This window comes from Limanda limanda, chromosome 12 (assembly GCF_963576545.1).
Source record: "Limanda limanda chromosome 12, fLimLim1.1, whole genome shotgun sequence".
Taxonomy (NCBI): domain Eukaryota; kingdom Metazoa; phylum Chordata; class Actinopteri; order Pleuronectiformes; family Pleuronectidae; genus Limanda; species Limanda limanda.
This window is the reverse complement of record NC_083647.1, coordinates 10,984,623-11,009,876: the sequence shown is the minus strand read 5'-3', so window position 1 is coordinate 11,009,876 and position 25,254 is coordinate 10,984,623. Positions and strand designations below refer to the sequence as shown.

General features: G+C 41.1%; 1 protein-coding gene across 1 annotated transcript; it reads right to left on the bottom strand.

Annotated features, from left to right (window-relative positions):
* Window positions 1-4: 4 nt before the first annotated feature.
* Window positions 5-15,376, bottom strand: LOC133015449 (sodium-dependent lysophosphatidylcholine symporter 1-B-like). Its single transcript, XM_061082647.1, has 14 exons — window positions 15,136-15,376; window positions 13,283-13,411; window positions 12,540-12,664; window positions 7,990-8,113; window positions 7,829-7,907; window positions 7,590-7,741; window positions 7,396-7,486; window positions 6,221-6,339; window positions 5,864-5,947; window positions 4,464-4,547; window positions 4,254-4,366; window positions 3,542-3,685; window positions 2,657-2,833; window positions 5-1,888 (listed from the first exon to the last, which is right to left on the bottom strand). Exons 1-14 carry the CDS (start codon window positions 15,217-15,219, stop codon window positions 1,834-1,836), a joined length of 1,560 nt encoding a protein of 519 aa, XP_060938630.1. The 5' UTR covers window positions 15,220-15,376; the 3' UTR covers window positions 5-1,833.
* Between the last annotated feature and the right edge of the window lie 9,878 nt (window positions 15,377-25,254).

Sequence of the window (25,254 nt, the reverse complement as noted above, 5' to 3'; positions counted from 1 at the left end):
AATTAAACCAACGCTTTTTTTGTCAAACTTTATTAACTGACTTAAAATAAAAAAAATTACAGCACATCTTTTTCTCTGATTTCCCACTGCATATTGCTCATTGCAGTCATACTTAGAAAAAGTATTTACACACATAAATATATGAATATATATACACAGGACAGAAGTCATGTGCAGCCTTCAATCCATTTAGTGCAATTTCAAAGACCTAAAGCCAGGAGACTGTGCTTGAATAGAATATTCGCATTTGGAATCTTTATGATCTAATCATTTCAGGTAAGGGTAGAAAATGATTTTAGGTTAAATCACATGTGGACAAATGTCTCCTGTATAACTCTACAGTAGAATACCTGGTCTCATTCTGCAGTATGAGTCTTAATGCTGTAAATGCAGCTTGTTTAATCACTTCCTGGCAACTCGTGATACATTTTTTTTTCTCAGAAAAAGAAAAATACCTGATACACAGGACTTGAAAATAACATTTGCGTCAATAACCAGCCACCGTTAATAAATTATAATACAAGTGTGCTTCCATAGTTCAATTTTAAATCCCGTAGATACCTTAAATAAATAGATAAATAAAGCATTCAACCTTCCCGAAGTGAGATTATGCTCGATGAAAGGACTTCATTTTCTGGAGATGACTTCGATGCAAAAGCACATTTAGAAACTTCTATTAAACCAAATGGAGATCAGTTGCACTTTTAAAGCACAAAGAGTGTGTGGTGGGAAACCCCTTTGCAAGTGGCACAAAATTAAAACAAACCAAAAAATCGGAGGCGAGCAATCATACAAGATGTGTGTGTGTGTAAGGCAGTGATTCCGATTTTCTTCACACAGGACTTCATGTCACGAGGAGCCATTTCCACGTCAGTAGATTCAAATGCAATTAAATAATCTATAAGAAATTACAACAAATTAAAGTAGAAATATTAATGGCTTCAAACAAGTCATATCAGTGGAATGGCGCTGGAACCCCCTTAATAATAAAATTATACTGTATGCTTCTTTAAGAGCGCTCTCTCTTAGTGCTGACCTCAGTAAATTCAATTCTACACAAGTGAAGGTCTGATCTTGTAATCCAGCAATAAATACTTAATAAACTATATCACAAATCATGAGCGGTGTCCCAATTCACAGAGGTGAGACAAAAAGTCGAGGAAGAGTGCAACTGTCCCACAATGCAATGTCCATAAGAAATGAAGGAGCTGCTTACGACTGGTCGAGGTCAGTAACATAGCTCCAGGAATATCTCATTAAACAATAAAGTGATCATCTTTGGGAAAATAACTTGTTGAGGCAAATGCGACCGAGTTAAAACATGACTACAGCTCCCATGAGCCTCTGATTTTCATTTATAGCAGCTATAGTTGGAGGATGCAGACAGAAAATGTGATGAAGTTGTAACATTTGTCCGTCCAGTTCAGTGGTAAACCCTTTTATATGTTAAATATGGAGCAATCCCAGTGTCGTGTTTCAGCTAAAGAAGGAAAGAAAACCTCAAATCAAACCATAAATTAATCTTAGACTTTGGCTCTACACTAACAAAAGCACAAACTGTGGAGTATTGTGTATGTTTGTTAGTTTAAGTGAAAGCAGTGAAATTGAGGTGGATTTGACACTGCATTGGCTGGCCCCTAGAGGGCCACATGACCCTGTGTGGCCCACTCCAGGGGGACTATGGATGCTGATGATGTTTGGGCAGCAGTGGTGTCTGCAGTCACTTCTGTTAGTCTGGTGGTCATGTCCCTGGACAGTCTTTGCAAACATGTAAACAAGTGATGGCTGTTGTTGTTGTTGTTGTTGATGTTGATTTTGGCTTGGCTTCTGCTGCTACACGCTGCTCCCAAGTTCTGAAGAGTCAGACTCAGAGTCGGCTTCAGAATCTCTGTTCAAAGAGCAGGAGAGAAGCCAAGAGTCACACACAAAGGATATGGCTGGTGCAGACAGGGTGCCTGATACATGCAAACGACAGGTTTTATTCCTTTTGAATTAAGTTCAGCAGTACAGCCAAGAGTACGGTGGCCCAGACGTCTCACAAGCACACACACAAAAAAGCCACGAACAGGGGCGGATACTTCATGTCATTGTTGGGGATAAACAATGAACAGATATTTTGTCAAGTGCAATTTTTGAAGGGGACATAAATATATACATATTAGAGTAAAAATAAATATAATAGTACCCTGCTGTTACCAGTGGTCTTTATTAATCGAGTAGTCTATGTAAAATTATATAGTTGTCTTTGCAATAATCCACATCTGTTACTGCGTAATCTGCCCCTGGCCAAAACACGAAAAATAAATGCCACAGATAAAACAAGACTCTTGTCTCTTTGAGGTGTTATGGTCCAGGTGCTTGGAGCATCCAAAAACCACCTTTATCATAACACCTCAAATAGAAAGCATCTCATTCTAACTGACATGTCAAGGTTCAGTTGTGTGGCTTATGCCGTTGTGTTGTAGCTGTTGCATTCATGTCGTGGCTTCTGCATTTGTGTTTTCCCTTAATTCGCTTGTGTGAGACGCTTCGGCCACCGTACAGGAGCCTGCGGTCCTGCAGCACCACATTTAACAGACTACTCTTATTTAGTTATCCTGGATTAAGTATGAACTTGTGTGTTCTGTTGAGTGCGTGTATTTCACTCCTCACTCACAGGATTTCCTGCAGTAGTTTCTGGTTGCCTTGTCTCCTCTCCTCATCAATAGGGTAGGTCCTCAATATGAGCAGTCCCAAGGCAATTAGACACACAGGCACAGGAGAGACCAGCACCTTCAGGGTTAGACTGACCGCCTCTGGTTGTGAGCAGCTGCCGGTTACATAGCCGGCAAATCTGTAAAAAATGCAGAGAGAGAGCGAACTGATGAGAGAGCAGTTTGATGAGATGGTTTGTTAGAGGGTGAAGTAGTTTGGTGACCACATGACCACTGGACTGATGAGCTTTAACGTAGAACTGGTGTCACACTGTGTTGGATCACAGCTGTGCAGATGTAAGCTGTTTGAGAATGCAGCTTTTCTCTTTGTGGCTGAAATAAGTTATTTTGTACTCGTCCTGTCTCTGTTGTCTGTGTCTTCCAGCCTTTCGGTAAAACCAAACAGTAGCTGAGTGCTGATAACATTGTTAGGATGACAGTGATGCTGAAAACAGAAAGGAACGTGAGAATAGTTACCCCCGCCAAGGAGGTTATGTTTCACCCCTGTCCGTTTGTTAGTTTACAAGCAGGATTATGCAAAAACTACAAAATGGATTTCCACAAAACTTTGAGGAAGGATGACGCATGGTCCGTGAAATAACCCATTACCTTTTTGAGCAGATCCAGATCCATATTGTGAGGTAGGGTTTTGTTTTGGTAATTTTCCTCAACTTAATAATCAGTGGATCTTGATTTAAAAAACACATTTAGGTAAATTATATCTCTGGGTGTGTGCAGTGTGGTGCAGCTTGATTGAAATGAATGGGACTGCTGGGTCTTGGCGGAGGTATCTGCTCTACTGAGTAGCATTACAGAGGGTATAATTAAGATTGGATCAATTTACTTACTTCAAACTGAGGGTAGAGACACCCAGGGATATCCCAGAGGCAAACTTAATGAAGAAAACATAGAAGGAGTAGAAAAGGGCTTCATGGCCATGAATATGTGGGTTTTTAACCTTGAAGTCATCCACTACATCAGGAAGCATCGACCTAAACAGACAAACACAACATTTAAAGGGAATCCTCAAGACAAAATTGACAAATGTCTACTACTTAACTGGTGATACATGTGTATTTCGACCATAGACTGTATATAAAGATGGAAGAAGCATCTCCAATTTCTGCCTCGATCCAGAAATAAAGCGAAAAAATAAGAACACTGCCATCTGGTGCTAATGACACCTTTGGGAGCCAGTGCTTTACCAATTGTGAGTCAGTCTCAGCTGTCAATCATGACGTTTCACCTTTTTATAAACAGACTAACGGACTAAAACCAAATGTACCAGAAAAATTTACACTTGAACAAACATCATTGTGAGAACAACTGCTTAATGTGAGGGAAACCATGATATATTTATAAATGATATATTTTTTTATTGACAATATATTTAATATACAGTTTGGTCCATGTGGGGTTTAGACCCTATACTGCAGCCAGCCACCAGGTGGCGAGTGAGACACTTTGGCTTTACCTTTGGGGAGCAGTCATGTCGTCCATCTTTATATACAGACCATGTTCAGGAGCTGAGCAAGAACACAGTGATCGAATCGTTCTTACCAAGGCATGAGGAAAGCAGCTGCTACACTCACACCTGCCGCACATGCGATCAGGTAAGATGTGATGAGACTGCTCGGGATGCAGACGATCAGGATCATGAAGGGCACCGCCCACTGTAGAAAGAGAGAGAAAGGTGTGAGTCATTCCATAACAACTGATTCTCTTTTGATGAAGACCTTTATTGTACCAAAAACGAGTATTTTTACTTACTGTGACGCCACAGTAAACTGCTTTCTTCTTCCCAAAACGGGTCAAAAACCACTGCCACCATGGGATGCTCAGAGTCCCTGATACCTGTAGAAAAGATGTGACAATGATTTATTAGCATAGTTGTGGTTGTTAAATACTGTTACATGCACACAGGCTGTGTCCTTAATGTAACAATATAGTTTAATGAATGGCTTTAAGCAGCACAAAGACACAGCCTTTGTATTCAAACAGCATTAGGGTAGATTATTTGCATGATATGGATAATGTTAGTTTTTGAACCAACTTCGTTTGAGACAATAAGTGTGTTCTCCCAAACTGTTGCTAGTAGTATGTCATACAAACGTTTTCTATCCGATGGAAATCACGAAAAAAAGCATTCATCAGGATTTAAAATAAACGTAGTTTGAAATTAGTGGCACAAGTCATGTCATATCCTGTGGTAGATATGGTCTTATATTACCCTGCATTTTATGTGTTTGCATGAAAATAGGCGCGCAAGATTGGCCACATCCTAGCTAAAAAAGCTAGAACTGACCATTTGTCTGTTATGATTAACAATCAAATGAAGGGTCCAATCAGCAATCCAACTTTAAAAAGCCCATATTCACAAATCACAATTTGCCTCATATTTTTCAATATTTTGTACAAGGCTTTTGTGAAATTATGTGTAAAAGTAAATTGTTCTTCACTAAAATCTATTAAAACTCTACCTGTGCTCACTGCCCACTGGAGGAGGAGGAGGTTAAGGGACACAATATGTTTTGTGGGTGTCCTGACTCAACCCTTCCCAGGGGGCAGACAACCTTTGACCTCTTGGGCACACTTGGTCAACTAATGTGAAATGACCACACAAGAACAAGACTGTCCGCGAAAACTAAACAGCATCGACGGATGAAATATTTCCATCCTGCCCCCTCCACTCTCACCTCTCCAAATATGAAACATGGTGCCAGAAAATGTTTCCACTCCTTATCAGTGGCAGATACCAGAGCAGAGAGCAGCAGCAGTAGGATGGAACTCACGACCCAAAAGGTTGCAGTTCCCATTGAGGCGATGACGGATCACCAGGGCAACAAAAGCATGCTGTGTGCGCGTCTCTCTCCTGATCTCCTGCTAGCCGCGAGCCAGTGTGTGACTGGGAGAGAGGTTCCCAGGGGCCTGAACAACACCTCCTCTCACCCTGAAAATCTGACCATTCAGCTGCCGTGTCATGGATCTCCACATGCGAGGAGCGGCCTCAGAGTAAAGGCGGAAAACCCCACAAACACTGGGGGCTTGATTTGTGCCACAAGGACTGTCAGACAGGGTTTTCTGCTGCAGATTGAACCGACAACCACCACATCTCTCATACTGAATAAGGCTTTTTACATGGCATAGAGTGGAGGAACTGAGACACTCACCATGATGACCAGCAGAATATTCTGGAATTCTTTCCTGTGTCCAAGAGCGTAGGTGAGGAAAAGGGCAAAGTTTCCCTCCAGCAGCTGAGAAATAAAGAAGCATCATCTTTAAATAAACCACATCAATAGTTAAAGGGATGGTTCAACATCCTTGTTTGCTTTTCTGCTTGACTATCAGTTTCCCTGATTCTTCTCTTTCAGAGTGATATTTACTCTACAGACATGAGTGGAATGAACATACTCAGCTAACTGCACAAAGAATATGCAAATAAAAGGTTTCCTAAAATGTGGAATTATTCCTTGACATTCAATAATCTTCTCTACATCCAAGAGCCAGATAATGGAACACAACATTACCATGAAGCCCAGAGAGGTGAAGAGGAAGCCGATGACCAGTTTGACGTATGGTCCATGGCTCATCACCATCCACAGGCCCTGGCGGAAGCTCAGGAGGTTTGATTTTAGAGGACCGCTCTCTAGAACACAACAAAGGGGAGCAGATAAGCCAGCTGAAAGTCCATGCTGTAATAGATTTAATGCGCAGTAACAGCTAATGTGATGAAAGATAATCTTCTAGTGTAATTTTTAAACAGTGAGAATGTTGGCTTAAGTCTCAGATCCAAACCATTAAATCCTGAACGAAATATTTATATTTTGCATTTTGTGCAGAGATGGGGCTTTAAGTATAACAAAATGTAAAACTCAACATAGGGCCTGAAATAGCCATGCACTAGTTGGGATCTATGGGAAAAATGTAGGGGAGAAAGTGCACAACTTGATCGTAAACTTTGACTTGTGCGTACCAACATTTTGAGATGGTGAGGTTGTGAATTGAATCCAGATTGTAGAAATTAAAGCATGGGTTGGTAATTCTTGAAAAGCTAGCGGAAGCAAGGTTATAATTTGAAAATCTGCAAGCAATACATCACACCCCCTCCAATCAGCCCTTTGGTCAAAGATACACCCAAAAAAAACATAAAATTAAATTATTTGTGCATATTAAGACATTAAGAGGATCTCAACAAATAAGATTAAATGTGTTTCAGTTGACCATCCCCCACCTTTTAGTGCGAGATGCATCATTTAAAATTTCATGATGCTTCTTCACACTTAATTTCAAACAACATTCAGACCAGGCGTTCTATTTGTGCTTTTGCCAGTGAGCAATAAAACTCTCAATGACCAACTTCAAATCTTAAAAGATATAAGCCGACTCAAACCTAATACTCAATAATCCATAGGGCCCTGTTCAGCACTGCTGTATTTGAGGTGTTTAGTAAATCTAGACATGATTCTCATTTCCTCTTTTTTTTTTTTTTAAATATGGTATGATTTTAGTTCAAGTCTAATGGCAGTTTTGAGTCACTGGTGTAAATCGAAGTTGTGCTTTCATAATGTTTCTCTTTTTGCGGAAGTTCTGAGTCATTTTGTCAATGTCGTAAGTTCTGAGTCCACACCTCGGCTATAAATACTGTATCTTACACTGGCATCGAACACATGACAACTTCTTTTGTCATCTCTTGGATTCCTACCTTTTTTCTCCTTCACACCCAGAAACAAGACCACAGCACAGAGGACATATATGATGGCGATGACTCCTGAGGCCACCATGTAAGATTGTTTCTGAGGACAGAAAAGACAACGTTAGCTTGAACACTCGTGCAGACGCTGTAACAAATAGCTATAAATATAATCATTCATCTGATGTCAAGCAGAGGAGCCTTACCTTGTGCTCCAGTAAAACAGAGGTCAGGTTGTATCTGGATGAGTTGCTGCTCTCAGTGAAGTTGAACTCAGTGGGACAATCTGAGCCGCCACCCACGATCTGCCCCTGGATCGCAGTGCCCAGCACTGTACCAAGCACCTCCACCATCATACCTGAGGGCAACACAGGGACGTAGCATCAGAGCATGAATGGCAAGATATATGTGAATATCATAAGATCGCACAGGAAGTCCGACGTACGGTAGGCAGTGGCAGAATCCCTCTCTTTCTGGTTGTTGCTGATGAACATGGTCAGGGCTGAGTATGGCACATGGAAGCACTGTGAACATACGCACAGTTAGATATGCAGGCAGCAGAGATGAGGAACAAAGCATTGTTGGGTGTCAACATGAAGTACTGACCGTTTGCATTGATTGGAAGAGACAGTAAAATATCAGGTACCAGAAGAACTTCCCCTGCTCAAATGGAGGCACGTACCAGATCAGGAAGTACGTCAACACGGCAAACGGTGTAGAGAAAACAATCCTGGAGAACAAAGAGGTGATCTTTAGAGGACAAAACAAAGCGAAGATAGTGCTTCTAATTTGAGTTTTATTCAGTACTGCTTGGCTAATAAACAAATAAAGCCTGCGTAAGAGTGTTTTTAATAGATTCTGCCAATTGTTACTGTACTTTAACCCACACTTTCATTTTTTATCCCATATAGTTGCCTCTGTTCGTCACTACTCTGTGAATAATCCCCTTTATCCAGCCTCCTGGAGCTCAATGTGGATAAAGGGCTCCATTTGTACTTGAGGGTGGGCTGACCCAACACCAAAATCATTCTGGCCCACCTACCTCTCCCCCCTATTCATTCCCAGTGGCATATTTTTCCCCTCCAGGCTTTGTATGCCCCCTAGCTGAGCTCCACTCCACACCAGGGGTCATTCAAACAAGCTAATTCCACTTCTGCAACATGGTTTTAAACAGACCACAATCAGGCTAAATGTCAGGCGATCAAACTGTTAGGACTTAGGAATGGCTGCAAGGAGGTCAAGTCGAACACAACAAAGATATTTTAGTATCAACGGGAAACCACACTTCCCTTCTTGGCATCGATACACCCTAACACTTTAAGAGGAACTGAAATAGTAAGTCCATTACTCAGCAAGTCTGTTAACGGAAAATAACTGTAAACTGTTTTAATAATAAGTATAATTTAAAGTAATTTTCAGGCAAATGTGTCAATTTCTTCTGTAGTATTATAGGTCCAGCCGCCCCGTTGACATGCAAGGACATACAGGTTTTCTTCTGCTATTGTGGAAAGTAGAATAAATATTTTCAAATTTTAGATGGCCGGACAAAATATTTTAAAGAATGTGATAAGAACATTTAGGGCTGGGCAATAAGACAATATTGATAATTATTGGAATATAATTTTCCCCCCCAACATATATAGATATAATGATGATGTATTCTACAAGCACATTGATGGACCCCCGATCTGTAAAATGTTTCTAAAGAGTTGTAAACCACAACCTTTCAAAGAAACAATAATGTGATATTTGCCGTGATGATTATCGATAGATTGTTAAAAAAATCTGTTTAACCACTATTGTTGAAAATGATTCAGCCCTAGAAAATTATCGTTTTAAATCAAGCACCATTAATTACTCCCTGGGAAAACTGTAAAAATGTCAAATAACAAGCCATCTTGCAATGTTGAAGAAAGTAATAAAGAAGTATTTTCTTGGGCCATGTAACATTCTTCCACAAAGTTTCATGGAATACATTCAGTATTATTTTGCATAATCCTGCTGACAGACAAACAAACCAACAAACGTACAGGGGTGGAAACATAACCTCCCTGGTGAAGGTAAAGATAGCTCAAGATTACTTGATAAGAAAGTTGTTAGTAAGAGCCTTCAAGTTTACACTTTCAATTACGCCTCCTGCAGTCCCACGTCCAAATCCACTCTTTGTTTTTGAGCCTTCATACAGAAGAGATACATGCGTATAGAGACACATCATTTAACACGGAGAGAGGCTTCTTATGCCCTTTTGCAATCACACTTAGTTATACGAAACCCCCCCCGCCTCCCTCTGGTTCGGCACATGGAGAAAAAAAAAGGAAAGCCCCTCCTGATTTCCTCTAATGTCTGAGCTGGTTAGATTAATGAGAGCTAATTTAATGTGGAAAACAGGTCAACCGGCGGCTGCTTCCTACACTGACACGGCTGCCTGAACACAGGCCTCTTTACTCAGGTCATTAAAGCACAGGAAATGACCTTGAGGTTCATCCACTAAACACACGCTCACGAAGGATGCTCAATAAACTTGCATCTTAATAAAGGATGCTCTCTCTGCACACGTTCAAGGGATATTTTTGTCATTTCATTTCAAAACGACCGCAGGCCGCATGCAATTTTTTGACAAACCGACGCCCAAACACACAAGGAAACCACACACACACACACACACAAAGATTGACACACCCCTCATTCGTTTGAGGCTCATGGTGTGTTGTGGGCTGGACCAATCGCAGCAGGAGCCGCTAGCTCCCCCTCCCCCTACCGGCAACATGCAGCTCACATGCACAGCTGGCAAATTTGACTCAAGTACCCACAGTGCTCCAGATATCACTGTGACACCATGTGGGAGGAAAATGTCTGAGTATTGAATCAGACACTCTCATGACACTGTCGCCGCCAAGTCTTAACGCCCCTCTTCCCTTTTTCATGTGCGTCAACGAAGCTGCAGCAATTTTCCTTTAAGAGCGGGATGTCAAGGTCGTCCTTCTTTACAAACCCAACTCCACAGTGAGCTCAACTGTCAGCGTTGGTGTCTAGGTTGTATACATTTGTTGGCCAGAGCCGTTTTCAGCTCTAAAGCAGCAGATTGGAATTTTATGACCTGCATTTTCCTCAATCAATTTTATATCTAGAAACTGAGGACAGCCCCCACAGTCATATGGCAAGAGGACAGGCAGCCTTTGACAAGTTGTGAGCGGTATCACAAGGTCAGCACATGTGCATTCACAGATTCATAGAGCTGTATAGATACAGAACAAATATGATTCATGTACAGAAAGAAACGTCTTGTTTCTTTGTAGATAAATGAAACCAATAATCAGGATTTCTTAATGGCAGTAGTTAAGATAAGAAAGATAACATAATCCTCCATATTAACAGTTATGTGACAAAATATTTTCATCCAAATATTTATCTGGTATTTATTTTACTTAATTTAACAATAGGGGGAAATGTTTCCTTATTCTCTATTCATATAAACATATATAATCTATACATTATCTCCATTGTTAGTGTCTACATTAGGGCTGCCCCTAACGACTATTTTTCTATCGATTAATCGGACAACTATTTTATCGATTAGTCGATTAATCTAAACGATTAATTTTCCTCCAAAAAAATCTAATTGACCATTTCATTTCAGTTAATTTTATTTTGACAACAAACTGTATGTCATCGTATAATGCAGCACAAAACAAAATGTAAACAAAGGCTAAAATATTAAAGTGCAAAACTTTAGGTTTAATCTAGCAACTCCAACGTGATAAATATAAATAAAAAAGAGGGCTTATAAGTTGAGTCAGCAGTGCAACTAAAAAAGATATAAAAGTTTCTATTTAACCCCTTATCAAAATAAAAAAGTTAGGTCTGCAAACAAAGTGCAACATGTTTAGAGTATAAGAAACAATGGTGTCCAGCTCAAAATCCGACTCACCCCCCCCCCGCGCGTGAACGGAGGGTTTCACCCAGTGGGCGCCGTAGCTGAGGTGACCGCGAGAAGGGCCCGACCATAGACTGTATATAGAAGGGCGCGCCTTCCGCACCGGCGACGGACACCGCCCCGCGGTCCAAGAGAAAGGAAGCCCCCGCACCAGCGACGCCGTGGACGAGGACCCCCCCCCCCAAAAAAAAAAACTTGAGGCGGGCTGCACACCTCCGGCTGCGTGGAGGGGAGGGCGCCGGGGCGACTGCTCCCCCAGCCGCGGCATGTGCCCAGCGGTTTGAAAAAAAAAATGCGCCGACGCATTTTATAGGCGTCGACGCAGTTTATAGGCGTCGACGCATTTTCAGCGTCAACGTAATCGATGACGTCGACGAATCGCAGCAGCCCTAGTCTACATTGAGATTAAAGGAATCATGTTGTATTTTTGACCACTAGTAGTGCTAAGGTGCAACATTTAATGAGTGGGTCTCTGTTTAGTTTTTGCACAATATGCATGCTTTATGAGGTTAGACATGCAGCAGCATGCATGGGACATGATACACATGAATACATTTGATAACTTGGAATTTTAACAAAACAATAGTTTAAATGATTTAAGGGGGAAGCAGACATGTTTGTCTGGACTAAAGGATTCAACTTTGATGAGTAGCACTGAATGTTTTCTCAGCTATCTAGAAATCGCCACTGGGCACCTTTAAAAGGTGCTGTATGGAAATGTTCTCTGCTGCCATACAGCTTTTCTGGTGGTTGGTAAGGATCTTCATCCATTATGGCATTAACATGACGGGAGGTTATAATATGTGGTCTAAACACTGAGACATCTTCAAAGCAGCCTTGGTGCTACAATGACTTTCCATTGGGTTCGTTTTTCTTGTGCCGATATAGCCATGCATTGAAAAGTACATCTGAAAACGTATTCCTAATATGCTCTGCTATATGTTCTAATATGCTTCATGAGGCTGGTGATGCCCACATTATAGCACTGTTTTATACAGACTTCATTCACTTGTTCTTTCTTGGTAGCCACTTCAACCTCGTTGCCATGGTTACTGCTAGAGGCCCGTGAGCTGCTTTTTGTCAGTACAGTTGCCTCGCACTGTCGCCCCAACTCAACATGCCACTTCCACATTATTTATTATTATTCCCGTATACTATCCATTAATTTCCTCTTTGCACCTGCGCTGAAACACACGTGCTGCTGTGAGATTCAGAAACTCACCAGGGCATCATGTGGCCGATGCGGGTCCATTTACTCCGGCTCACCAGGAAACCCACAGTTGGGTCTGTGACGGCGTCCCAGGCCCGCCCCACAAACAGGATGATGGAGGCATAGAAGGGATCCAGCTGGAGGGAGGAAATGGAGAAGGAGTGAAGCGTGAAACTAAAACAAAGAGAACGCTACACTCTACCTCATGTGGACAGTTCAAAAGAGGGGGACATTTTGAGGCTGTGTAACTGATTAGAATAGGGCAGCTTGTGTAGGAACAAAGTAGCATTCAAAGTCACTGTAATGATCTCATCCCCTGAGCTGAACGGGCTTTATTAAGTTCCTATTGTGTTCAGTGGAAAAGTCAAATGTTCTAATTGAGTGACAAAAGCCAACCAGCAGGGGTCCCTTTTAATGCGCTTGGCCGCCCACTGCAGGATTGAGACTGTTAAACTGATACGAGGCTGAGAAGAGCAAACATGATACGACATCTATAGTGTGATAGGCTACTGGAACTATGAAAAGATAAGGGAGTTTCCCACTCGTATCCTGCAGAGTTAAAAAAGGCCTCAACATTAACATTTCTATTTTAAGTAATCCTACATCTGTTATTCCTTATCCCTTACTCCTTTAACTACAAAAGTCCTCTTTTGCTAAAACTATTAAGTGTTAAAGAAAGAAAATTGTGTTTTTCCTGTGCCACAAAGCAGGCCTAAATTTGTGATATGTTGTTTGTGTAACTCTTGTCCAATTACCTGAGCCACATCCAGCAGGTAGATCTGGAGAAAGAAGCCCAGAACGCTGGCTGTGATCTGGTACGGAGCCCCACCGATGGCGTAGCATATTTTGCTGCGCACGGAGAGCTGATTCCTCTGCTCCTTTGGCTGGAAGAGAAGAAGAGGGGAGGGCAGAGGAGATATGGGATAAAGATAGATTTAATCATATTCGCAGAGGAGCTGTAATTTGTGGTGTGGTGATGGGGCGGTGGTGGGCTGTATACCCTCACCCAACCCTCGGGCCACAAAACAAATGCTGTGTTAAACAACCGCTGACTGTGAGGGACTAAGATGACGTCGCCCCACTGCTCAGAATGTTAGATTAGAGACAGATTAGTGTAATGATGTGGTGTTGGTCGATACACTGCAGTCAGAAAGTGGTGTGAAACTATGAGGTTACTCTAGTTCACACACACGCTCTCTCTGCATCATGAGGAATCCAGCGCAGCCATTGGCTCTGGCGATAGGATGTTGGAGGTAGTGGGATTTCATGCTGAGTAGTCAACAGTCAACGGCCACAGCCAATCACCTGTAATAGTCGGATGATGTGGGCGAGAGGGGCTTCGCAGACTCTAAATTCACATCCGCCACACAGACACAAAAGCAGCATCACCTCATGTCGGGAGCAAACTGCTGCCTCCTCCCAACAAACAGGAGAGAGCAATGTTACTCTTCTACCAAGAACAATAACATGTCTAAGTAAACCAAAGATTCTCTAGTCACAGAAAATAAAATATAATGTAAGGAGAGATAATAAGGGCTGCAATTTATCTATAATTTCACTATTAAGCAGTTGTCTTATTCAATACCAGGAAACTGTTAAAATGCCCATTATAGTTGAGAGTTTTCTGCTCATAACTACGGGTTTGAAACCACAACCTCACTCTGGATCCAACGTCAAGAAATAATGTGATATATCGGCTAATCTGAACGCTCTTATCCTGACATAGTTTTCTGGCCATATTGTTTAGCCTTATAGGTGCAGGATTATAATTAAAGCTGAAGTTGAATTCTAGACTGTATACGGATAAAATACACCTTACCATAGAAAAGACCCACCTTTGGGAATAATCTGGGAGCCATTAAACGTATAACCAGTTGTCAGTTTAAATGCATTAAGATCAATAGACTGGTTCAATATGCATGTACCTCTGTGTGTAAACCCCAAAGGGTCCTGGTTTGTTCAATATTTTTTTTTTTTTTTTTTTTTAATATTTTTGTTTATTGGAAGTAGTTTCACGAGATACAACAATATAACAGGGAATACTTCCATCTTACATTTTTTCCCATCTTTTTATCCCTCCCACATTCCCATCCCCAGCTGGTTTGTTCAATATTTAAGTTGATTTCAGTCTCCAATTTCTCCAAACGGCTCATGCATCGATGATCACGCCGCTCTGAAGCAGCAGCACCACGTCACGCTTCTGCAGAACATCTGTCTCTATGAAACACCGCTGGATTTTACGTAGTTTGAATGGGGAATGTTTTAAGGTATATTAGGACGAGATCTCTCCCGAAGCCGGTAGGTAAAGCTCAGGTTGATCAGCTGCCCCGAGGACAAACTGACAGCCAGGGGAAGCGGGTGGAATTCAAACCCCGAGGACCAAGTCAAGGGGGGGGGGGGGGGGGGGGGGGGGGGGGGGGGGTGCTGTACAAACCGAAAGGAAGCAACTAGCACATTAACACCACGTCTCCTTTATACAGGCGCGTTTTTACGCACATGGATAAAGACATCAACACAGAAGCCTCGCTTAATTTCGACCACACCACATATCATGTCATATATAATTGACAATATGTGTATATATATATATCTCTCTCTTGGCACTTACCAGTGTCGTCTTGATTTCTGTATTAATAGGTTTGACTGTTAGTAAACTCGCTGCGCACTGTTCCGCGCCCTCCCCTCGTGCCATCGTGGCTCCAAGATTGTTGAAGAAATGTCTTCGTCGTTATTGGATTCTTCGGTATTTAGTCCGATGCTCAAACCGCCGCTTCGCAGGAACGTGTATCCGCTGCTCTCTCTTCCTCTCTGACTGCGTGTCTCTCTGACGCAAGTCTCTGTGTCGTGTCCCTGCTCATTCAATTCTACTACGCCGCCTACGTCACGGTCTACTATGACGTGCCGATCGCGTGTTCCGTGTCCTTCAGGTGCTGGGGGAAATTACACCCCCAGCAGTTTCTCCGTGTATTTACCATAGACTGTGTGGTATTTACACTGACCTGCAATATGTAAAAAGCCTCTCAATATGATGAGGAGGTAAAGCTGCATTAAAGGTCACTTAAGTCACTGCTATATGTAGTGGACTTTACCACTACATATTAAGTCACTGCTATATGTAGTGGACTTTACCACTACATATTCTTATATATTTATATATGTATATATTTTTGTTGTTTTATATATATATCTGGACACTGACACATTCACATCATTGCATCCCATTCTTGTATCTGTATATATATTCCCCGTATGTGATTTAGTATATCAGTGAGGTGTTTAAGTGTTAACTGTATAAGCTACTGGATGATCTAAATTTCCCTCGGGATTAATAAAGTATCCATCCATCCATCTATCTATCTATCTATCTATCTATCTATCTGTCTGTCTGTCTGTCTGTCTGTCTGTCTGTCTGTCTGTCTGTCTGTCTGTCTGTCTGTCTGTCTGTCTGTCTGTCTGTCTGTCTGTCTGTCTGTCTGTCTGTCTGTCTGTCTGTCTGTCTGTCTGTCTGTCTGTCTGTCTGTCTGTCTGTCTGTCTGTCTGTCTGTCTGTCTGTCTGTCTGTCTGTCTGTCTGTCTGTCTGTCTGTCTGTCTGTCTGTCTGTCTGTCTGTCTGTCTGTCTGTCTGTCTGTCTGTCTGTCTGTCTGTCTGTCTGTCTGTCTGTCTGTCTGTCTGTCTGTCTGTCTGTCTGTCTGTCTGTCTGTCTGTCTGTCTGTCTGTCTGTCTGTCTGTCTGTCTGTCTGTCTGTCTGTCTGTCTGTCTGTCTGTCTGTCTGTCTGTCTGTCTGTCTGTCTGTCTGTCTGTCTGTCTGTCTGTCTGTCTGTCTGTCTGTCTGTCTGTCTGTCTGTCTGTCTGTCTGTCTGTCTGTCTGTCTGTCTGTCTGTCTGTCTGTCTGTCTGTCTGTCTGTCTGTCTGTCTGTCTGTCTGTCTGTCTGTCTGTCTGTCTGTCTGTCTGTCTGTCTGTCTGTCTGTCTGTCTGTCTGTCTGTCTGTCTGTCTGTCTGTCTGTCTGTCTGTCTGTCTGTCTGTCTGTCTGTCTGTCTGTCTGTCTGTCTGTCTGTCTGTCTGTCTGTCTGTCTGTCTGTCTGTCTGTCTGTCTGTCTGTCTGTCTGTCTGTCTGTCTGTCTGTCTGTCTGTCTGTCTGTCTGTCTGTCTGTCTGTCTGTCTGTCTGTCTGTCTGTCTGTCTGTCTGTCTGTCTGTCTGTCTGTCTGTCTGTCTGTCTGTCTGTCTGTCTGTCTGTCTGTCTGTCTGTCTGTCTGTCTGTCTGTCTGTCTGTCTGTCTGTCTGTCTGTCTGTCTGTCTGTCTGTCTGTCTGTCTGTCTGTCTGTCTGTCTGTCTGTCTGTCTGTCTGTCTGTCTGTCTGTCTGTCTGTCTGTCTGTCTGTCTGTCTGTCTGTCTGTCTGTCTGTCTGTCTGTCTGTCTGTCTGTCTGTCTGTCTGTCTGTCTGTCTGTCTGTCTGTCTGTCTGTCTGTCTGTCTGTCTGTCTGTCTGTCTGTCTGTCTGTCTGTCTGTCTGTCTGTCTGTCTGTCTGTCTGTCTGTCTGTCTGTCTGTCTGTCTGTCTGTCTGTCTGTCTGTCTGTCTGTATATTTCTCACAATGTCTTTGGTTGGTCAAGTCTGAGTTACTGGGGGAAAAAAATAAAAACAATGTCAAAACGTGCAGCTCGGTCGGGAATGTTATGACCTGTCTTTATCAAAATAATTGAACGGGACTTAATCATTCTTTCATCAAAGGAACGACAGACAGTGTCAGTGGTCATAGATCAAAGAAGTCTGGATCCACACCAAAATTGAATGGGTTCATACCATATCCTTCCACAAGGTTGCGTGGAAATTCTTCACTAGTAATTGTGTAGTCTTGCGAACAAAACAAATAAATTCAAGAAGATACACAAACTGAAATGACTCACAGCAAGAGAACAAGCCAAAAAAAACTTCCACCAGTCCATCTTGGTCTGTAGAAGTTTAGATCATGGTGGAGTTCTGGCCACTCATGTGGAGAAAGATTGCTGCTCTATACTGAGACTTGGCCTCTTTCCTTGGACAGTTAATAAGTCCAAACTGGGAGCTTCTCTAAAAGCAGACACCACCTATTTGCCTCCTCTTCACTTCTAATATCAAAATAGTAATGAAGGTTTGCAGTAAAGCAGTGTTTTTCCTTTTCAATACCAGACGTAAATTAGTTAATGTTAGTCAAGCAGGATTATCCAGTCTTAAAGCTGCACAATGCTGTAACACCTCTGCTTTGAAAAACAGTGTGTGTGACATGAGTTTTATAAACCTATCTTGCTTTAATTATATTCTTTTATTCACCAACTTATTCTTGCTCATCTTGTGTGTTTCTGCTTTCACAAACATTGTCACAATATTTCAATGTCCTTGTCAGTAAAATGTGTTAATGGACCTTTTGATAATACCATTAGTCTTATCAAGTATTTGCATCACCATCTGTTCAAGGTCTACTTTCTAAACATTGTTATTTTCAGAACTGCCTCGTACCGCTAGATACTGATGCAACATATCGATCACCACAGCCGGTACAATTAACGTCTCAGTCAAGACACTAACACAAAAAAAACAATCACAAAGTCGACGCCACTCACCTAAGAAGCATCATATTAATCCACAGATCGCTAACATTCCAACGAAAACAGTCTTGGTACATTGCCAAAGGTCCAGACGATCCAATCTAGTAACATAATCAGTCCAAAACACACTATTACATCAAAGAATAGCCACAGTCAGCTGTTGCGTAATCTCAGCACAGCCAGCATCAAGATGTAAACAACATGAAAGATGTTTATTTGTATACATTTTAAACCATATGACCGGTTTTGCCTCCTTTATATAAAAGTATGATTTTGAGTGTAAAAGTAGCCTTCTTAGCCTAGTTGGTTACCATAGTTCCAAATGGCCTTTGTGGAAAACGCCTAGACATGCCCTTAGGAAAAAATCTGTGAAATATTCATTTTGTGTGGTATTGTTATCAAATTTGAACCACGGCTAGTCAAGGCTTCATGCTAGGGTCCCAGTTTTTTCCAGCTCATAAGTCCCAGAGTCATCTGCAGGCATCTGTTTAACAAAAAATATTCAGGCGGAAATAAAAACCTTCTACTTCACTGTGTTCCAACTGCTATTACTCAATGTCAGTAGCATTTAGACTGATTCTGACTGTTGGGGGGGAAAGTTCAGAATGTTACCTTTCAAAGAGACCAAGATCATGCATGTACTCCAAATGGTTCAAGAACAGCTTTCAATTTACTTTAGGTACTCCTCAGACAGGCATTTTAGGCGAATCTCACCCGCTGCTTAAGAGGCTACGTAAAAAGTCATCATATTTCAGTTCAACGGAATGTCTTTGATAACACATTTTTATATTTTAGTTTTTGGAGGATTTGATTCAATGTTATAATAATATTTTGTCTTATAACTTGTAGATTCTCTGAAGCAATTATTTGAGGACAGAGCTATAAAAGAGGTTTTGGTAACCCTTTTATTTACAGGCCGGTAATTATGTGTTAATTACGTAGTGATATGAAGAAGAAGTCAAATCGGCAAATATCGTAATAATGAACTGCCTGTGAATTAAAGGGTCAGGGAGTTCTTAAGTTTTAGGTTTTAGTTTATTTAGTGATTACAATATATGCTAAGTGCACAATATATGGCTTTTTTATGTTGACTCAACGTAAAGGTTATGTCAAACTCGAAAGATTTTAATTTTCACTGCTGAACATTTCTGTGGACTTAATTGTATGTATGCAGTTTCTGACTTGACCGATCTAAAAAATAACTGTATGTTTCTACATTTATTTCAGTGGGGCTGATAAAAGAGACTGTAGTTCTGCTTACGTCACTGTCTGTTTTTGTTTTCTCCCTCATTGCACACCGACTCAGCTCGAGTGAAACAAAGCCCCATGGTTGTGAGTTGGTCTTATGACATACAGTAACCTTAAAGATCTTAATCCTGCAGATTTATTTCCAGCAAAGGTTGAAGCAGCCACTCATAAATACACCACTTGGTAGGAACTCCAGTTTAGGTTACTTAAAATTGCCTAAACATGAAAATGGTTGTTGTTTGTGTGTGTCAGCCCTGTGATGGACTGGTGACCTATTGCCTAATGTCAGCTATGAAAGCTTCCAGCCCCCCACGACCTCCAAAGGATATGACATATAGGTAATGGAGGGGTTAATAAATTGGCATAATTGGGACACAAGTAGAGGACAACAGAAAATACTTGATTCACACACAAGATGTCACTGGCTGGCCACTAGAGGGCCACATGACCCCGTGTGGCCCACTGGAGGGAGACGACGAATGCTGATGGTGTTTGGGCAGCCGTGGTGTCTGCGGTCACTTCTCTGTTAGTCCTTAGAGCTCGTGGTCACATCTGGACAGTCTTTGCAAACATGTTGTGGGGGTGGTTGTTGTTGTTGGCTTGTCCTCTGCTGCTACAAAATCCTGAAGATTTCAACTCAGAATCTGCTTCATAATCTCTGTTATAAGAGCAAGAGAAAGGCCAAGAGTCCCACACAAAGTTTTGGCTTGTGCAGGCAGGGTGCATGAAACATGCAAACGACAGGACAACGTTTATTTAAGGATTTCAATTGAACAAGTGAACTGCCTGACTGGAGTGGTGTTCTCTTTTTTCACAGAAATGCTCCGGATTCTACTGCAGGATTATTCATTGTCATTAGTGAGTCATCCCCAAACAGTTCAGTCCAAACAATATACTGTCACTTTTTATTGTTTGCGTACCGGACATTGTGTGCAGAGCTTTCTATAAACACTTGATTGTGAAGTTATAAAACTTTGTGTTTACCCACCTGGTTTATCAGCAGTGAAGACTTTTTAATCTGTGTTTTTCATAAAATCTTGGTTATTTTACTGAACTGGTGTTATTTTTTCATACATTAGATGTGGCAATTACAGAGATTAATTGAGCAATCAACACAAACTTTAGACCCGGGCTCACAATGTCTTAAAATAAAGTTCTGTTATATATATATATATATATATATATTTAAAAAAAAAGGAATATCTCGTTCAGTCCGATGTGTTGAAATAAAGACAATCAAATCATCAAACTGATCTGGTGGCGGTTCATGCGGTTTGACCCAGTTGGTGCCCGCTGCTGTAGTTTATCAGAGCTAATAGAAGAAGACATGTTCAACTGGGTCGACAGACTGAAGGAACACACAGCCCAATCCCCACTGACTGCTACAGAGCACGGGTTGCCTGCTAATTCACTTTTTGCGGTAAAGTAGCTGGCAAATCTGTAAAAAACGCAGAGAGAGAGAAAGACAGAGAGAGAGAACTGATGTGAGGACAGTTTGATGAGATGGTTTGTTAAAGGATGAGATAGATAGTCCACATGATCCCTAGACTGATGAGCTGTAACAGGGGAACTGATGTCACACTGTGTTAGATCAAATAATTCAAATTGAGGGTCGAGATACCCAGGGATATCCCGGAGGCAAACTTGATGAAGAACACAAAGAAGGAGTAGAAGAGGGCTTAATGGCCATGAACATCGGGGTACGCATATGAGGTAAATCTATGATTGGATAAGAGAAGGAACTTTCTGTCACAATTCGCAATGAAATCTGGGAAGATATTTGGAGATATACCAAATCAATTTCAGTTTTTAATCGCACCAAAGCCGTGCAATTTAGTATAATACATAGATTGCACATTTCTGGCAATGACAGATATTATATTAATCTGGCTCTTTTGCCCATGTGCCTTTAATCCAAACGGACACTGGTACATTAACTCACTGTCTTTGGTAATTCTGTAAACTACAAAGGTATTGGTCTGATATCTGAAATCAGAAAAATACTTGGTTCAGGGCTGGACACGGTTTATATTTTTTGCCCTCTTTATCTCGGTATTCCACATAATCGTTATCAACTTCTGACACTGTACGTGTGAATCTGAGCCACTGTTTGGTGTGTGTCTGTTTGTTTGTTTGTTTGCTTTAAAGGTTCAGTTTGTAGAATTTAGTGATAGTGTTGAATTTGTATGTTGCAGCTGAACAACCCTCACCTCACCCTCCCCTTCCAAACATGAATGAGAACCTGTGGGTGTCTTCCAAATCAAAAGATGCTTAGTTTGTCCAGTCTTGGCCACTGTTAAAAACATGGCGGCCTCCATATAGAGACGACCCGCTCCCTATGTTAATATAAACCGTTTAAATATAAAGGATAAAGAAAACAATAATTTGTACAACTTAGATTAAACACATTATTTTATATAAAATTTCTGCCAATAGATCCCTTTCACCTAAATCATACACACTGGACCTTTACATTTTTTTTTATTTTGTCCTTTTTACATATCATATCATGTATCCAGCTTTTATTTGTTATAAATGTGGGGAAAAAACAGAACATATATTGATAAAATGGCCTGCACAAGGTCAAATCTGTACAAAGTTTCACATCTGATAAAAGTGTCATTCTGAAGATTCAAGATTCAAGATTTTTATTATCAAATGCACAACAATAACATTAAGCAGTCGCTGGCAATGAAAAGCTTGAGTCACAGGCTCTCATCTAGCACTGCTCAATAATTACAACCAAAAAATAAATAAAATAGAAATAGCATTAAATAGTATAAAATAGAATATAAAAAATTTAAAATAGAAAATAAAATGTATATATCTAAAAATATATATATATATACAGCTCAAGAGAAAAATACAGCTCAAGAGAACACATCTATCTGACAATATTAGGTTGCAGTGCCATCCAGTGGCAACAGGAAATTACTGCTTACTGCAGGTTGACCATATCCACTTCAAATTTTAAAAAGCTTTAATACCTTGATAATTCTGCTCAAGAATGAGAAAGACTTGAACAGGGAGGTAAAGAGTAAATTAGAGGAAAATGAAGACACTCACTAGTATGACCAGGAGAATATTCTGGAAGTCGTTCTTGTGCCGAAGTGCATAGATGATGAGAAGAACAAAATTTCCCTCTGTTAGCCTCAGAAAGAAATGAAGAAGAGTCATCTTTATACAAACTACAGCTAGAGGTTAAAGGGATAGTCAACATTTTGGAATAGATGCTTATCTGCTTAATACCCCACATCAGTATTTAACATATGACGTTCTCTTGTTTTGTCATATCGTGAATTCATAACTTTTTGCTCCTTCAGACCCCAAAACAAGATTGTGATACAGAGGACAAATATGATTGAAATGACCCCTGAAGCAACCAAGTAATCAGTCACCTGAGCCACATCCAGCAGGTAAAGCTGAAGGATGTAGTCTAAATTATTGGTTTTGATCTTGACTAAACGTAGCATAGTCTGCTGCAGAGGGACAAACCATTCCTCTGGTCCTGTGGTGAGAAAAGGAGAAGAGGGTATGATCTAGTTAGTTTAGACTTATAACTTTGTATGAGGAGCTGTACATTTTGGTGTGCCTTATTATTATTATTATTATTATCTGCATCTTTATTCTGTACTCTGGAGTTTGTAGTCTCATCCGACCCTCTGGCAAAGAACTTGACACTGTGAGGGCCTGAGATGTGTTTATTCACGTCACCCCACGGCTCAGAAAGTCCAATTAGAGACAGATTAGTGTGGTGTTGGTCGATACACTGCAATCAGTCTGGTGGCACATAAACTCATTCACTCCACTGCAGCCATTGGCTCTGACAATGGGATGTTTGAGGTAATATGATATTTCATGCTGAGTCAACAGCCAATCGCCTTTCATGGACAGATAATGTCAGCAAGCAGAGTGTGAGAAATATAGAAAAAACGCAGACATATGTCTATGAAAGTTTATTTTTCAACCAATAATATTGAGCAACCGAATAATGGTTTTAGCTTAGGTTATAGATGGTTCTATACAGATGTGCCTAAGGAGGATTGTTTTTTGTTTTGCAGTAAAATTGCTATACAGGTAAAATAAATAAGTCTGATCGATGGATTTTATTTTTATTGTAAAGATAGACAGGTCCACATTATCACGAGAGTAAAGAGATCAGATGGTTATTTACACAGATCGAACACCAGGTGTCAGCATTACGCAAGTGTGTATATGCTGCACTGAACACTGGCTGCACCAGGTCACAGCCAGTCAGTCCAGGTTTCTGTGTCTGTGATTCACATGTTCAGGATCAGAATTCATCCTTGTTTATCAGTAAAATCTATCGTCCAGCTCTGCTTCCTTGTGATGGCTTTGGATGGAGGACGATCTTGTGTTGTGATCAAAAGCTCCAGAACATCTACTGAATGGACTCTGTGCTGCTGATTCATTCATGCTTCGTCAATTTTGATCCAAAGCGAGTTGGCAATTCTTACAGTGTGAATTGCCAAATAAATGCCACAGCTTCCCCTAAAGATGCCATAAATTCACACAGTGTCAGGAAGATTTACTCTCTGATAGTGTGTCCCACATACCTGGAATACACGCATAAATGCCGCAAGGTTTTATTGCATAATTGCTGATTTTATCCATTGTAACACACCACTCACTTTTAATCCTTTGATTTTCCTCATTGTTTTATTTATGAAATGGTCTCATAGTCAATTCGTAGACTTTGAACAGATTTAAATTACTTTTATGTTGTTTATTCCTCTTTTATTGTTGCTTGGTTTAAGTTGGATTCACATTCCTCGGACCCAAAACACAATGAGGGATCTTCCTCATCCCCCTCCTCCTTTACTGAGGTTCTACATTAATAAGTAGATAAATAGATAAATAAACTAGAATGTCAAAGGATTACAAAGACCAAAAGTCCCCTTAAAACACATTTTTTGTTTTTAATAAAGATCTATCAATTGTTCTTGATAAATCTGAAAATGTTGTAAAACGCCCCATCTCACAATGTCAAAGAAAGTGAGAAAAGAATTCCTGGATCCGCCCCCTGATCTGGATCCAAATTGAATGGGTTCTTTCTTGACCCAAACCACATCCTTCCACAAAGTTTTGTTGTAATCCATCCAGTAATTACGACGTAATCCTGCGAACTAACAGACAAATGCAGATGAAAACCTAACCACCTTGGCGTGAGATGATAAATGTCTCAATTAGGATTCACTCACACTTAAATGTATAAACTATGTCCCTAATGGGCTTTCCTCAGTTTGTAAACTTCACACTTTTACCGGCAAAAACATTGTGGCAGCGAGAGGAAACAATATATTTGTGAGTCTCCAATATAGATGTCATTTCAACATCCAAACCAATTATCTCTCACTTAATGCTGAGTTCAGGTCAGGAACTGAGACTGATCGTATCTATCCATCTTCTCAGTGGTGCAGCGCTATGCTGAGAAGGAAGTGAACAGACGAGTGATGACATCAACAGTAAAAGCCTAATGAGATGCATGCTTCGACAGATATAGATCTCTGGTGTAAGTCACAGGTAAAGCTTGCACCCTGCTGATCTCCCTCCTGGTATTTCTGCCGGGTGGGGGGTGGGGATGTGGGGGGCAGAATACGGTGTTTAACATCCCTGGGGAGCAATAACACTTGTGTGAATTATTTATGTCCTCCCTCTCATCTGCATGGCCTTTCTCCAAGTGCCGGTTGACTGGTCCCATTTCCAAACCTGCTACATATTGTGTTTTACACAGGAGGAGAGGTCAGAGGTCAGTGTGAGGGGGGGGGGGGGGTCCTGTGTCATGGAGGTCGTGGGGAAAGGGAGGACACCACGTTGTTTAAGACGTTCTACAGGCAGTTCCCCCAAAAACCATCCAAATACCTCCACTGCATT